At 42.4% G+C, this 12,913-nt stretch overlaps 1 protein-coding gene across 1 annotated transcript in view; it reads right to left on the bottom strand.

Moving 5' to 3' along the window:
* The window catches only part of vps13c (vacuolar protein sorting 13 homolog C), a 355,084-nt gene that overhangs the window by 283,737 nt on the left and 58,434 nt on the right, over positions 1-12,913 (bottom strand). Inside the window, exons 6-7 of the mRNA XM_068015185.1 lie at positions 7,045-7,154; positions 6,769-6,828 (exon numbers count right to left, since the gene is read on the bottom strand). Of these exons, the coding sequence (XP_067871286.1) occupies positions 6,769-6,828; positions 7,045-7,154 (170 nt within the window). The remainder of the gene's footprint in view (positions 1-6,768; positions 6,829-7,044; positions 7,155-12,913) is intronic.

The raw sequence follows: 12,913 nt of genomic DNA on the forward strand, positions 1-12,913 counted from the left end.
GTGAGATGTTAAAGCAGCATCGTCAGCAAAGAGGAGTTCCCTGATGAGAACTTTCCGGTCTTTGGTCTTCGCTTTGAGACGGGCAAGGTTGAACAACCTGCCACCTGATCTTGTGTGGAGGAAAATTCCTTCTTCTGAGGACTTAAATGCATGTGAGAGCAGCAAGAAGATCCCAAACAGTGTAGGTGCAAGAACACAGCCCTGTTTCACGCCGCTCAGGATTGGAAAGGGGTCTGATGAGGCGCCGCTATGCTGAATTGTGCCTTTCATATTGTCATGGAAAGAGGTGATGATACTTAGTAGCTTTGGTGGGCATCCAATCTTTTCTAGTAGTCTGAAGAGACCACTTCTGCTGACGAGGTCAAAGGCTTTGGTGAGATCAATGAAAGCAACATCGAGGGGCATCTGTTGTTCACGGCATTTCTCCTGTAGCTGGCGAAGGGAGAACAGCATGTCAATGGTCGATCTCTCTGCTCGAAAGCCACACTGTGCCTCAGGATAGACCCGCTCAGCCAGCTTCCGGAACCTGTTTAAAGTGACACGAGCGAAGACTTTCCCCACTATGCTGAGCAGAGTGACCACCGTTGTCACCCTTGTTCTTATAGAGAGTGATGGTATTGGCATCGCGCATGTCCTGTGGTACTGCTCCCTCATCACAGCACAGGCAAAGCAGTTCGTGCAGTGCTGAGAGTATAGCAGGCTTGGCACTCTTGATGATTTCAGGGGTAATGCCGTCCTTCCCAGGGGCTTTTCCGCTGGCTAGAGAATCAACGGCATCACTGAGTTCCGACTTTGTTGGCTGTACGTCCAGCTCATCCATGACTGGCAAAGGCTGGGCTGCATCGAGGGTGGTCTCAGTGACAACATTCTCCCTGGAGTACAGTTCTCGGTAGTGCTCCACCCAGTGGTCCATTTGCTTGCGTTGGTCAGTGATTGTGTCCCCTGATTTAGATTTGAGGGGGGCAATCTTCTTGATGGTTGGCCCAAAAGCTCTCTTAATGCCATCATACATTCCTCTGATATTTCCAGTGTCTGAGGCCAGCTGAATATGACTGCATAGGGGTTGCCGGTAGTCATTTGCGCAGCGCCTGGCTGTTCTTTGTGCAGCGCTTCTGGCTGCTTTAAGTGCTACGGATGATAACTCGCTGGGGGCTTTCTTGTAGTTGAGCAGTGCAATGCGCTTAGCGGCTAAGACAGGTTCCAGCTCTTCAACGTGTGATTGAAACCAGTCTGCATTCCTCTTCACACAATTTCCATAGGTGGTCATTGCTGTGTCATAGCTGGCGTCTCTAATGTGGGCCCACTTGGTCCCTGCATCCCTTGTGGGGGTGTTTTGAAGGGCTGTTACAGTGAATTTAGAAATTTTTGTAACAGCTGTGGATAAGAAATTCTGCTAATGTTGATGCGCGGGTGGCCCTTTTGCTTGGAGTGATGCAGCTTCTTTGGTTTGAGGCTAACCTTGCTGCACACCAGGGAGTGGTCGGTGTCGCAGTCGCACTGTGAAAGCTGCGTGTGATTTGAACTTGGTTTAAAGAGGCTCGCCTTGTGACGATGAGGTCCAGCTGGTGCCAACGACGTGATCTTGGGTGCCTCCAAGAAACCTGGCGACAGGGTTTATTGTGAAAGAACGAGTTGGTGATGTAGAGGTTATGATAGGTACACAACTCAAGCAGTCTCTGTCCATTCTCATTCATCCTTCCAATACCATAGCGCCCAAGGCAGGAGGGCCATGAGTCATGGTCGGCCCCAACCCTGGCATTAAAGTCCCCCAGCAGGAATAGGTGTTCGGTGTTGGGGATGCTACTAATGATATTATGGAGTTCCTCGTAGAACTGGCCTTTAGCTTCAAGTGGGGAGCAGAGTGTTGGAGCATAGATGCTGAGTAGGTGTACCAGACCAGAGGCGGTGAACAGTCGGATGGACAGTATGCAATCCGAGCCATTTGAGGGTGGCTCTATCATGCTGAGCAAAGAGTTTCTGATGGCGAAGCCCACGCCGTGCTGTCTTGGTTCTTCAGGATCCCTACCCTGCCAGAAGAAGGTGTAGTCTTGCTCCCTTAGAGATCCGCTCGCAGGGAGCTGTGTCTCCTGAAGTGCCGCAATGTCCACATTGAGTCTACTGAGCTCGTTGTTGATGATGGCGGTCTTCCGAGAATCGTTGATTTGTGTAAAGTCTTCCGACAGGCCAGGACACATGGTTCTGACGTTCCAGCTTGCAAAACGAAGGGCTGGTACCTTCTTTCCTTTTTTGGTCGTGCTGTTTGGTGCAGTGTTACAGTCCACTTATCGGGCAATGACCCTGAGCTCCAAGCACCCATTGAAGCAAGTGGACTGTGGCGGGACAGAACCTTACTGACCGGGGGCTGCCCGGTTTGAGGCGGGCGGTAGCTGTCCAGTGAGATGCGATGACCTCTCCCACCGACAAAGGCAACCCGTGGCGCCCAATCTCTACGTCAATTGAACTGGACTTATAACCCGTAACTGCTGCCTTCCGCGTTGATTTGGTCGCTGTGAGGCGACTATGGAGTGACCTCTCCATGGCACATGCCTGGGCAGATGTATGGGGGTTGTGAGTTGCCCAAGTGTCAAAACCCCCCTCTCGGCCTTCCTGGTGGAGTCCAAAGGAGTGCAGAGCACGACGTTTGGCACCAGTGTGGCTGCAGGAACTGCCGGAAACATGCCAAAGGTGACACATGACTGCCTTCGGGGTCCCGCTCCGGATTTTCTGTTAGGGTTTACTCCCTTAGCCTTGGTCTCTCCCGAGACGCCCACAAGGCAGTGGGGTTGATGGGGCCCCTACACAGGGGTAGGTGGATGCCGGTGGGAGGAGGTGGAGGGAAAGTGGGGGGGGGGGGAGAAAGGGGGTGCAGGGGAAAGATGGTGCAAGGGGGGAGCTGGGAAGGGGATGCGAGGGGGGTAGGGGGAGAGGGGGTGCAGGTAATAAAACATTGCATCAGCTCCCACCATTGTCCCTTTTACAATAGTGCTCGTCGTTGAAATGCTATATTCAGCAGCTTCCATTCCCCTCTCCAGCCGCCCATGCTTTTAAATAACGAGTGATGCAGGCAGAACAGTTAATATTCTCTACAGTGCAATATAGAGTCCACATAGTCAGAGGACAATATCACCATATCAAATTACCGTTGATCTCAGCTACCCCAGAGAAATGTTTAAACACCCCATTGGGCAAAGACTTTCACATGTGCCAAACATAGCTTCACCTTATCAACAAAATCTCTAGCATAAGTATGATGCAAAGTAATCCAAAATCAAACTTAGTCAAACACTTGCCTGAAGAAAAAGGAACTAAAACCACAGTGAGTGAAGCTGTGCTCCTTGGCACTGCAAATAGACAAGCTTCCTTCTTTATTATCGTGTGCTTCTGCAGACAGCTGTTGTACACAGGAATAATAATACAGGTCACCTTCATCACAGTCAAACAATTCTACTATAAAAGTTAGCTGTCCTTTCATGTCGCATTTAATTCATGAAGTCACGACTTGTTTCCTGAATACACTGGAACCATCAGATCTGTGAAACCCACCTCGTTTACATTATGGGACGATACATATAGACAAAGTGAACTCTTAACCAAGGTGGAGCCAGAAACACTGTGATAATCATCATCTGTGGATGCTGTTTACCTTACTCTGCAAGCCTCACGTCTGGCTGCATATGGGAAACCTACCTCTCATGGTTGTGAAGAGGGTCTCTTGCTTCAGAAGCAACAGTCTTACAAACAACATTGGGGGTCTTCACTGTCCGGTATCATCGGGTCGTTCAGCAAGTAGAGTCATAGAGTCGTACAGCATAGAAACAGGCCCTTCGGCCCACCGCATCCATGCCGACCATAATGCCTATCTATAGTGCTCTCAGAGTCATTTCAAAGATAATCTGTTTTTAGTGATGGTGGTTGAGGGATACATATTGGCTTGGGGACTGGGGAAAATTCCTCTGCTCTTCTTTTACATCCAGCTTATGGTGGCGGGGAGGGGGGGGGGGGGGGGGGGTGGCAGATGGGTCCTCAGTTTAACATCTCGTCCCAAAGACAGTGCCTCAGGCATTGCAGCACACAAGTCAGTAATGCACTGGAGTGTTGGCCTAGATTTTGCACTTAGTTTCTGGAGTGGGAATTCAACCAAAGACCTTTTGACTCAAAAAAGGAGAGAGTGCAACCCAATGAGCCACAGCTGACAGGGCTGCATACACTAAAGAAGCAGGCAGTCCTGAAAATACTTATTTTGCCTCCAATGACAACTGCATTATTCTCTTCACATTGAGTCTGTTGCAATATTGGACATACCATTGATGGCAAACTGCAAATCTAACTGGGCTGTAAGCAGCTACAGATGATTACCATTTTTGCTTTCATGGTGATCAGCTGCAGAGAAAATTGGCTACTTATTAACCTCCCCGCTACATTTAAAATTATTTACAGTAGCTTCTGAACAGAGCTGCAGGAATACCTAAAAAAAGAAAGCTTTAAGCAAAATTTAAATTTTGAAAGCCTTTTAAGCAAACAGGTTGCTGAATCAAATCAACATCCCTGGGTTACATTTTCCTTTCCAGTACTTCTGATGACTATGGATTATTCTCATTTTAATCATACAATATTAGCAAGTAAACTGGATTATATTTATTATAAAGGCATATTACAGGAACAGCTTGTGCTTCTAAATATTTAAGAATAGCAATTTGTGAGCTGCCTGCATCTGCCCGTAGTTCTTTTGTTGCTCATTTAATCTGTTAAATGTGAATTTAATTCCTCGTCTACATTATTGCCAGGATTTTCTACCTACCATCTGGAGTTTTTTAGTTACTAATAAATAAGCTCCAACTGCAAACAGGCAAATATCCGGGCTGAAATGATTCAGCATTCAGATGTTAAGAACTCCCATTAAATAAAATTTAAAGTCATCCTTTCTTACTCTGTTACACTTGTGCTGGGTTTTACTCAAAAAATGTATTGCGGCAGTTAAGGGGTTTCAACGTTTAGAGTTTTCACCAAAGTTTTCAAACTGTCAGTATACAATTTGAAACACTGGAATCAATTATTTTCCTCATATTCTTTTAACATTAATTACTGGTGTGGAGCCAGACCCATATCATGCTTTGATGAAACAGCACGGCAGATAACAACTCCTAATAAATTTCAAATTGACGACACTACATTATCAACTGCCCGAATAGAGATCATCTTTACTCATTTTCCTGCCATTCTCACCTCCTTGTAATTATCCTTTCCCACTCTTGGAATCACTCTAGTGAATCTATGCTGTAGACTATCTATGGCTTTGTCTTTTATATTCTGGAGCACCCAAAACTGCACTCAATAATATTAATTATGGCCTAACCATTAATTTGCACAAAATTCTTAGCCTTTGCTCTTTTAGCCCATGCTCCAGTTTATAAAATCCAAAATGTTTTTTCTGTTTACAGCTTTATCTATCATCACATGCACTTAAATATGTATTTTAACCTCTAGATTACTGTTAACCCACAACCTTCAGCAGCTCTCCATTCAATGTAAACTCCCAATCCTTTTCTTCCTAAATGTATTACATCACACTTTCTAATGACATTGCATCTATACCTATTCCAGCAATATAGCGACATCATCTGAGGTGTTAGTAGTATTTCACTGTTTCCTAAACCCGTGTGCCACAATAACATTTCAAGATCACACTATTAATTATCTCCACAAATCAGTCACTTCTCCATTAAGTTAGTCAAACAAAACTTCCCTGAAAAAAAATCTTCAAATCATATCTACATTTTCAGACTTCAAGCAGATCTGTTTCAATTCTGATTTTACTTCATTACATACCTTGTTGCCCACGAGTTTACTACTTACTCTACTGCACTTTTCACCAAAGGCAATCCAAGTTCTGCAGTTCCCTAATTATGTCTCTGAACATATTCCATTTTCTTTCTGTGCCTACACATCTAACAGTGTATACCAATCCAACATTCTCAATTCTTTTCACATCACGTCAAAGCCTGCCTTCCTGAAGCTAAAAGCTTTCATTGCACTCTCCTTTGATATCACAAGTTGAATTTTGAACTGTACCATATTTTGGACATTTATACCTAGCTGTTCCGACTTGGGCTACATCAACTAATCATTACTTCACTGCAAGCCTAGCATTACTGCCCCTTTATGATGTCTATGATTATGAGCGTCATATAGCAGTCCATAATTATGTCCAGAAAGACTTAGACATTTTGCCACCAATAATCTTTCCAACTAATCATGAAAATTAACACCTCCTATTCTAACTGCACGAGTTCTTGCATTTACCTACAATATACTAAAATGTCCAATCTACAGCCTCTACTCGAGATGTTGATTTATTACAGGTTCCTATTGGTAGTTTCTTACCCCTTTACCTCCTTCAGAAATGAAAATGTTAGGATGCTGCTATTTCCTTTTTCCCTAAGATGAAGGGAGAAAACACTTACAAAAATTCATTATTTTTTCTAGCATGCAATTCCAATATTTGCAGATTTTGAATAATCTGTGTTGCAAGTTTTTCCCCAAAGGTGTCCTTTTTCTCTTCTTTTGGTTTATCTTAAACAGGAATTAATAAAAATGTATGTGGAGGCCGAACGAGAGATAGATTTACCACAGCTGCAATGGATAATACAATACTTGCCAGGAAAAATAAAATGTACAAATACCTTATCGCAATCAAATTATGCTCTTAGCATCACTTTGCAATGAAACAAACTTAGTAGTAATATTAAAGTAGTTTTGTTTGTCAATTACCTGGAAACTAAGTTCTCCCAATGTGACACCAACAGAGATGGGTCTCGAGGAGTCCGTAACCTAAAAAATAAAAATTTAGTTACAAAACAAAATAAATGTTACTGATTTCCAATAATGGTAATAGATCTTATAGTCACACAAGCAAACACGGACTTCCTGTCCTTAAGCACCATGCACCAACGCTGCATTGTAGCGGAATTTTCAAAGATCTGCTAGTGCAATTTATATAAAACTGCTAAACAAGTAAATCTTTCAGGCAAATAAAAATCTACTTACAGTATCTTCGTATCGCACATGAATGCTTGTGATTTTGATTTGCAGATTTTTAATAATCTGTGTTGCAAGTTTTTCCCCAAATGTGTCCTTTTTCTCTTCTTTTGGTTTATCTTCAACAGGAATAAATAAAAATGTTAGAAAATATACCAACTATGAAGTGCAAATCATTAATTGATGATGAGCATTTCCTGAGACATAGCTTTAGATATCAATGTTTTTAACATCAAGGTGTCTGGCAGATCTCAAGCTGTCAAACAGAAAAGTCCTTCCATAACACTGACGGCAAACATCAGTCAAATAGCTGAAGAGGGAAGGAATTGCTCACAAGGCTCTGAACCTCCAACCAAGGTGTGGGTCCATACTAATGAAGAAAAATGACAACATACTCCCAAAATTTGCGCTGTTCACCATGCAGCTATGAGCACTTTGCAGTACCTGCTGTCAGTTGAGATGCTCAAACTTGCACTTGATATCTGGCTGATGACCAGATAGCACTCAACCTACCTGGAAAGCTGACAAACGTATAACTGCAGAATGGAACTTCAATCTTCTGCAGCAAATTCAGTACTTCAATAACTCATCCAAGCAATTCTGTAATGCTCCAGCAACGTGTATGATAGACCTGTAAGCATGGCTCATAAAAAAGGACCCAACGACAGAGTCCTGTCACCGGGGGCCTCAGAACTTTCCTACTTGGTTCCAAGATCACCCTTCTCCCACTGCTCTATGCTGGCAAGTTGCAATTTTAACTGATTAAACTCGAGCACTAAACCAAAACATACTTGGGTGTCCCTAAACCTTAGCCCTTGCTAACTTTCCTCCAAGGGTTCGAAGCTTAAACGAACTTCATTATGTAAAGTGTGCCTGAACTTTAGCAGTAAACTTCTCAATAGTTTGGTTTGGAGATAAAATAAGTGATTTTTTTTTTTTACAACCAGACATGTAAATCATCCAATCATTTGAATGTGTAATGTTAACAAACCACAGTGCTGGTGCTAGACACCTTGGTAACTAAACAAACTGATCAGCAGAACAGTTCTGTTAATTCTTTCTGTCTCAAGTACTTGACTGCACAACAAGTGCTGGTATAGTGTCATATTATCTATCTCATTCTTTGGCCAGTTAATCCATCTCAAAAACATTAAGACAGTTTAAGGAAAAAGAAGAGCTCTGCACAACAAAGCCGTCCTCCCTTACCCATGTTTTTTTTTAAAATTTGTTCTTGGGATGTGAGTGTCACTGGCAAGGCCAGCATTACTGCCCATTCCCAAGTGGCCTCAAGAAGGTGGTGGCACTGTAGTCCGTGTAGTGCATGTACACCCACAGTGCTGTTCTTAATTGACTTTTCTGTAGCGGTTTAATACAACTGCTTGGTTTGCTCGGCCATTTCAGAGGGCAATTAAGAGTCAACCACATGGCTGTGGGTCGGGAGTTACATGTAGGCCAGAGCAGGCAAGGACAGCAGATTTTCTCCCCTCAAGGACATTAGCAAACCAGATGGGTTTTTACAACGATATGATACTTTCATGATTAAGAGACTAGCATTTTATTCCAAATACCCTCGTGGTGGGATTTGAACACAGGACTCCGGAGCATTAGGCCAGGCCTCTGAATTACTAGTCCAGTTAACACCACTCTGCTACTGTCCCCTGTAAGCAGCAAATGTGGCAGTTCTTTTCAAGAGGCAAACAGCACCTGTTAATGCAAACTGCACATGAAACTGGGTTCTGGATACACTGAGGAAGCACTATGATCACTTCGTTAAATCAGTTTTCAGCAGCTACAGACTCCTCTTAATTAAAAGCTGATTACCAAGTTTAATGTATCCGAGCGTGAATGAACATGAGCAGTAACCTCTCAGAATAATAAATAGAACTCAAATCAAATTTACACTGATGAAAAATAGGAGGTGGTCTTCAGTGAAACTCTGTTTATGTCCCCAGTGGGGTGGTAGATCTATCAACCACCTATGAAATTTAACAGGCCTCCTATAGAGCAGCGCACTGATAATTCATAACAAATGACCAAAACTGCAGGTTCAAATGCCTCTGCTATTAGCCATTTGGAAGTCAGTTTGAGTTCCAGATCAGAACTGGAGATAAAAAGACCGTACTTTACAAACTCTCTTTTCAACTCAGGATATCCCTGCTGCCTCACTCACGAGGAGGCTGTAAAGCAAAAATTAACAGTGACATGCTTTCTGAGAGAATTCAAGACACGTTCTCATCAGGAAAAATTGCAGACATTCCCTCAATTTGTTAAAGCATTACCCTCGACATTATTCGCTGAATCCCACAAGTTGCCATGGATGCAAAATCTCAAAAGCCAGACCTTTAAAGATTTTTGCAGGCCACTTTGCCATATTTACTCATTCATCTGGGTTACTATATCTTCTTTCTATGGGATGCAGAATGTTGCTTGTACACTTGGGTTCAAATGGCCAATAACTCAAGATATGAAATGAAAATGAAGGCAGAGCATCAGAGTCAATACCGTGCGGTCAGAAGTATTAACCCTTCAGGTCAGCTACATCGAGGGGATGTGGACTATTTGAATATTCAGAAGACTTAAAACACCTCTTCAGGCAGAATACATTACAAATTTGGAGAACCCCATGGGCCAAACTAGTGTTTTCGTACTCTAATGAACCGCTACAAAATAGAGTTAAGAGGTTTGCCAACTTCCATCAGTAATTCCCTTTTTTAAAAAAAAATCCTTTGACCACACCAAATCGTTCCCGTGAATAGCTGAAAGCAAGTAAACAGAATGCCCTCATTCACTGCTTCCACAGTGCACACATCTCGAATGTATGCCAGCATTCACTGTGCATCTCCTGGACACTATTCCTCTACCCAAGACCCTTCTTACAGTGTTACGTGAAGGATGAAGATGTGGATAACGTGGTAGCATAGAGTGAAGGAAGGTGGCAACAGACTCTCTCAAATAACGCCCCTACAGATTAGTGAGAATATTCTGCTCGAGTAGTTGGCTGGTGAGATAAATAGATCATTGTCAGAGTCTGGGATAAAAAATGATACTGCCCAAGCCTGCCACATTGAACAGTATGCACATTCCTCACCGGTGCTCGAAAGCGCAGCACAACCTCAACTCACTCTTCGCTGAAAAAGGGGCTACATCAGTTGTTGCTTGGCACCAGCCAATGCTGAGAAACGTGAACCAGCAACAACATAGTCATTGCCCCGACATCTGTGGTCCAAACATTCATACCTGCAGCTAACATGTAAACAAATCAAATTATCCACATTGGACCTAACCAGGCTTCCCTCTACCAGGGCAATATGTACCACAGCCACGTGCACAAACTAAATCAGTCTACATCTGGAATGTAGCTTCTGCAAACAACTTTCTGCCTGGATATGCAGCAGTGTTTTGAGTTCTTTACACTTCGTACCAGGGACTTTCCACCAATTCCTTTGCATCTCAGAAACTATTATCCTTGGTCTTGAACTTCCATTCCCCAAAATGTGTGACTGCATTGCATGACGTGACAGTTGTTCAAATAGCCCCATAGCTGCCCCACAATGTCAGACTACTGAATTAGTGTAAAATGGTGAAATAAAACGTAAAATGGCAAATATTCTATTGGGTAAAACAGGAATAAACCTGTTGCCTGCCTGAGAATAAGGTTTTTAATATGTGGCTTGTTGGTCTAGGGGTATGATTCTTGCTTTGGGTATACAAGTGGCTAATGTGAGAGAGGTCCTGAGTTCAAATCCCAGACAAGCCCTTCATTTAGGGCAGCACAGTGGCGCAGTGGTTAGCACCGCAGCCTCACAGCTCCAGCGACCCGGGTTCAATTCTGGGTACTGCCTGTGTGGAGTTTGCAAGTTCTCCCTGTGTCTGCGTGGGTTTCCTCCGGGTGCTCTGGTTTCCTCCCACATGCCAAAAGACTTGCAGGTTGGTAGGTAAATTGGCCATTATAAATTGCCCCTAGTATAGGTAGGTGGTAGGGAAATATAGGGACAGGTGGGGATGTGGTAGGAATATGGGATTAGTGTAGGATTAGTATAAATGGGTGGTTGATGGTCAGCACAGACTCGGTGGGCCGAAGGGCCTGTTTCAGTGCAGTATCTCTAAACTAAACTAATAGTTCAGCACAGCTGGGGGATCCTTCGCAGAAGGGGAATAAAGATGATATCTACTTGTATATGTTGTGGGCTTGCCTAACTTTCTCCTGGGCTCCTATTTTTGAAGATATGAGCAACATCTTCCATTGTGGAGCACACAGAAAACACCTCAAATGGAAAAATGGTCCATATAATTAACTGCGTATTGACGCGCTTTCAGGACACTTTCTGAAAGTGTTCAATTAAGCCACTGAACAGAGTCTGTAGAATGCAACTATTTTTAAATACTTATCAAGTTGCAAATTTCATATCCATCTTAGAACTAGAAGCAAAATGGGAAATACAGCTTTTGGATTAGCTAGTGTTTGAATCAATGCTAAGAATACAGTAATTTACATTAATGGTATGAGTGCGGAAGAAAGTCTATTGAACCCAGGCAGATGATTCCAACACTGTACAATATGAAAGGTGAAAAGGTCGCAAAAAACAATGATCAAAAATACAACTTCCAAGCTAAGAAATCTGAAATTTCTCCTTAACCAAAATTAATACAGTACAGAATATCCATGTAACATTACAATCTGCATTTTTCAAGCATGACCAGCTTCGTCCTCCTACCGATGCCATTTCCATGGTCCATGAAGTCAAATCTTAATGTTTTAATGATTATTTGAATGTGACCATACTGATCCTTGTATTTACTGCAAGTTTATTTCATATATCAACCCCTTCATGGGGAAACATTTCTTCTAAGCACCATGTCTGTTGTTGCATTCTCCCATTCTGCAATCCAAGTTTCAATGAAATACTTGCTTATGTCCAAACTGTTCATTAAATGAAAACATTTTAAATCCTTACACTTAGAGCTGAAAATCTTTAGGGAAAGATTGCTCCTCCTTCACTTGAGTTTCGTAGCAGACAGATTTCACTAAAATCAAATTAGCCTCCACCTCAATAGATTCCTGGTAAATTTAAGGTTTTGCAATTCTGCTTTATTTTCTCCAAATGTCAATGTACTCCCTTCCACCAAAAGCTAAACCCCTCCCTGCCATTAATATGCAGCTTTCTTCTAAATTGCTTCTCATTTCCGTAACAACCAAAATTCATTTTTCCCTCCAGTTGCCTGAGTAATAAGCTTCACCTGCTATATTAAAGACTGATTTGGCTGTAATCCTGTCATTTAAATGAGTTATACTTTACTTGGAGCAACTCTTTGGATATGAAAGGGCCACCACTGCACTAACACAAATATGTAATTGGGAGAACATACATGTCATGTCTGAAATGCAATGAACTACATTTCATTTTCTACACATACCAATATTCCTTAAAGAATGCAGGCCACCAGGAGTTTTTAAAGCTTCAGAAGCAGAGCAAAATAATTTAAAGGATCAAATTGAAAGTGCATCATAGAATAAATATTCATACATACCTTTGGAACGCAATTTTGCAGATTTCTTAAAATACTTTTTAGACTTTTTATGTTTACGTCCTTAGCAATGCAAGCAAGCAAAACATATAGAAAGAGGATAAAGAGAAGTTAGTGAGAACAAGAGACATGCAGCTTTAGATAATTAGCAGCTTGTGCAGTATCGTGTCGAGAAAAAGTAAAAAGAAAATAATAGATCATATATTCGTTATTTGATGCACTGAACAAGAGCAGCACAAACCCTGCACTAAAACAGAGAAACAAGTTTGACACTTCAGCTTAGTTTGAAGTTAAAAATGGGTTCTCCGTACAATTAATTCAGAAGCAACACATCATCAATTTTCACGACTTA

The sequence above is a fragment of the Heterodontus francisci genome, chromosome 35, assembly GCF_036365525.1.
Source record: "Heterodontus francisci isolate sHetFra1 chromosome 35, sHetFra1.hap1, whole genome shotgun sequence".
NCBI classification, from domain to species: domain Eukaryota; kingdom Metazoa; phylum Chordata; class Chondrichthyes; order Heterodontiformes; family Heterodontidae; genus Heterodontus; species Heterodontus francisci.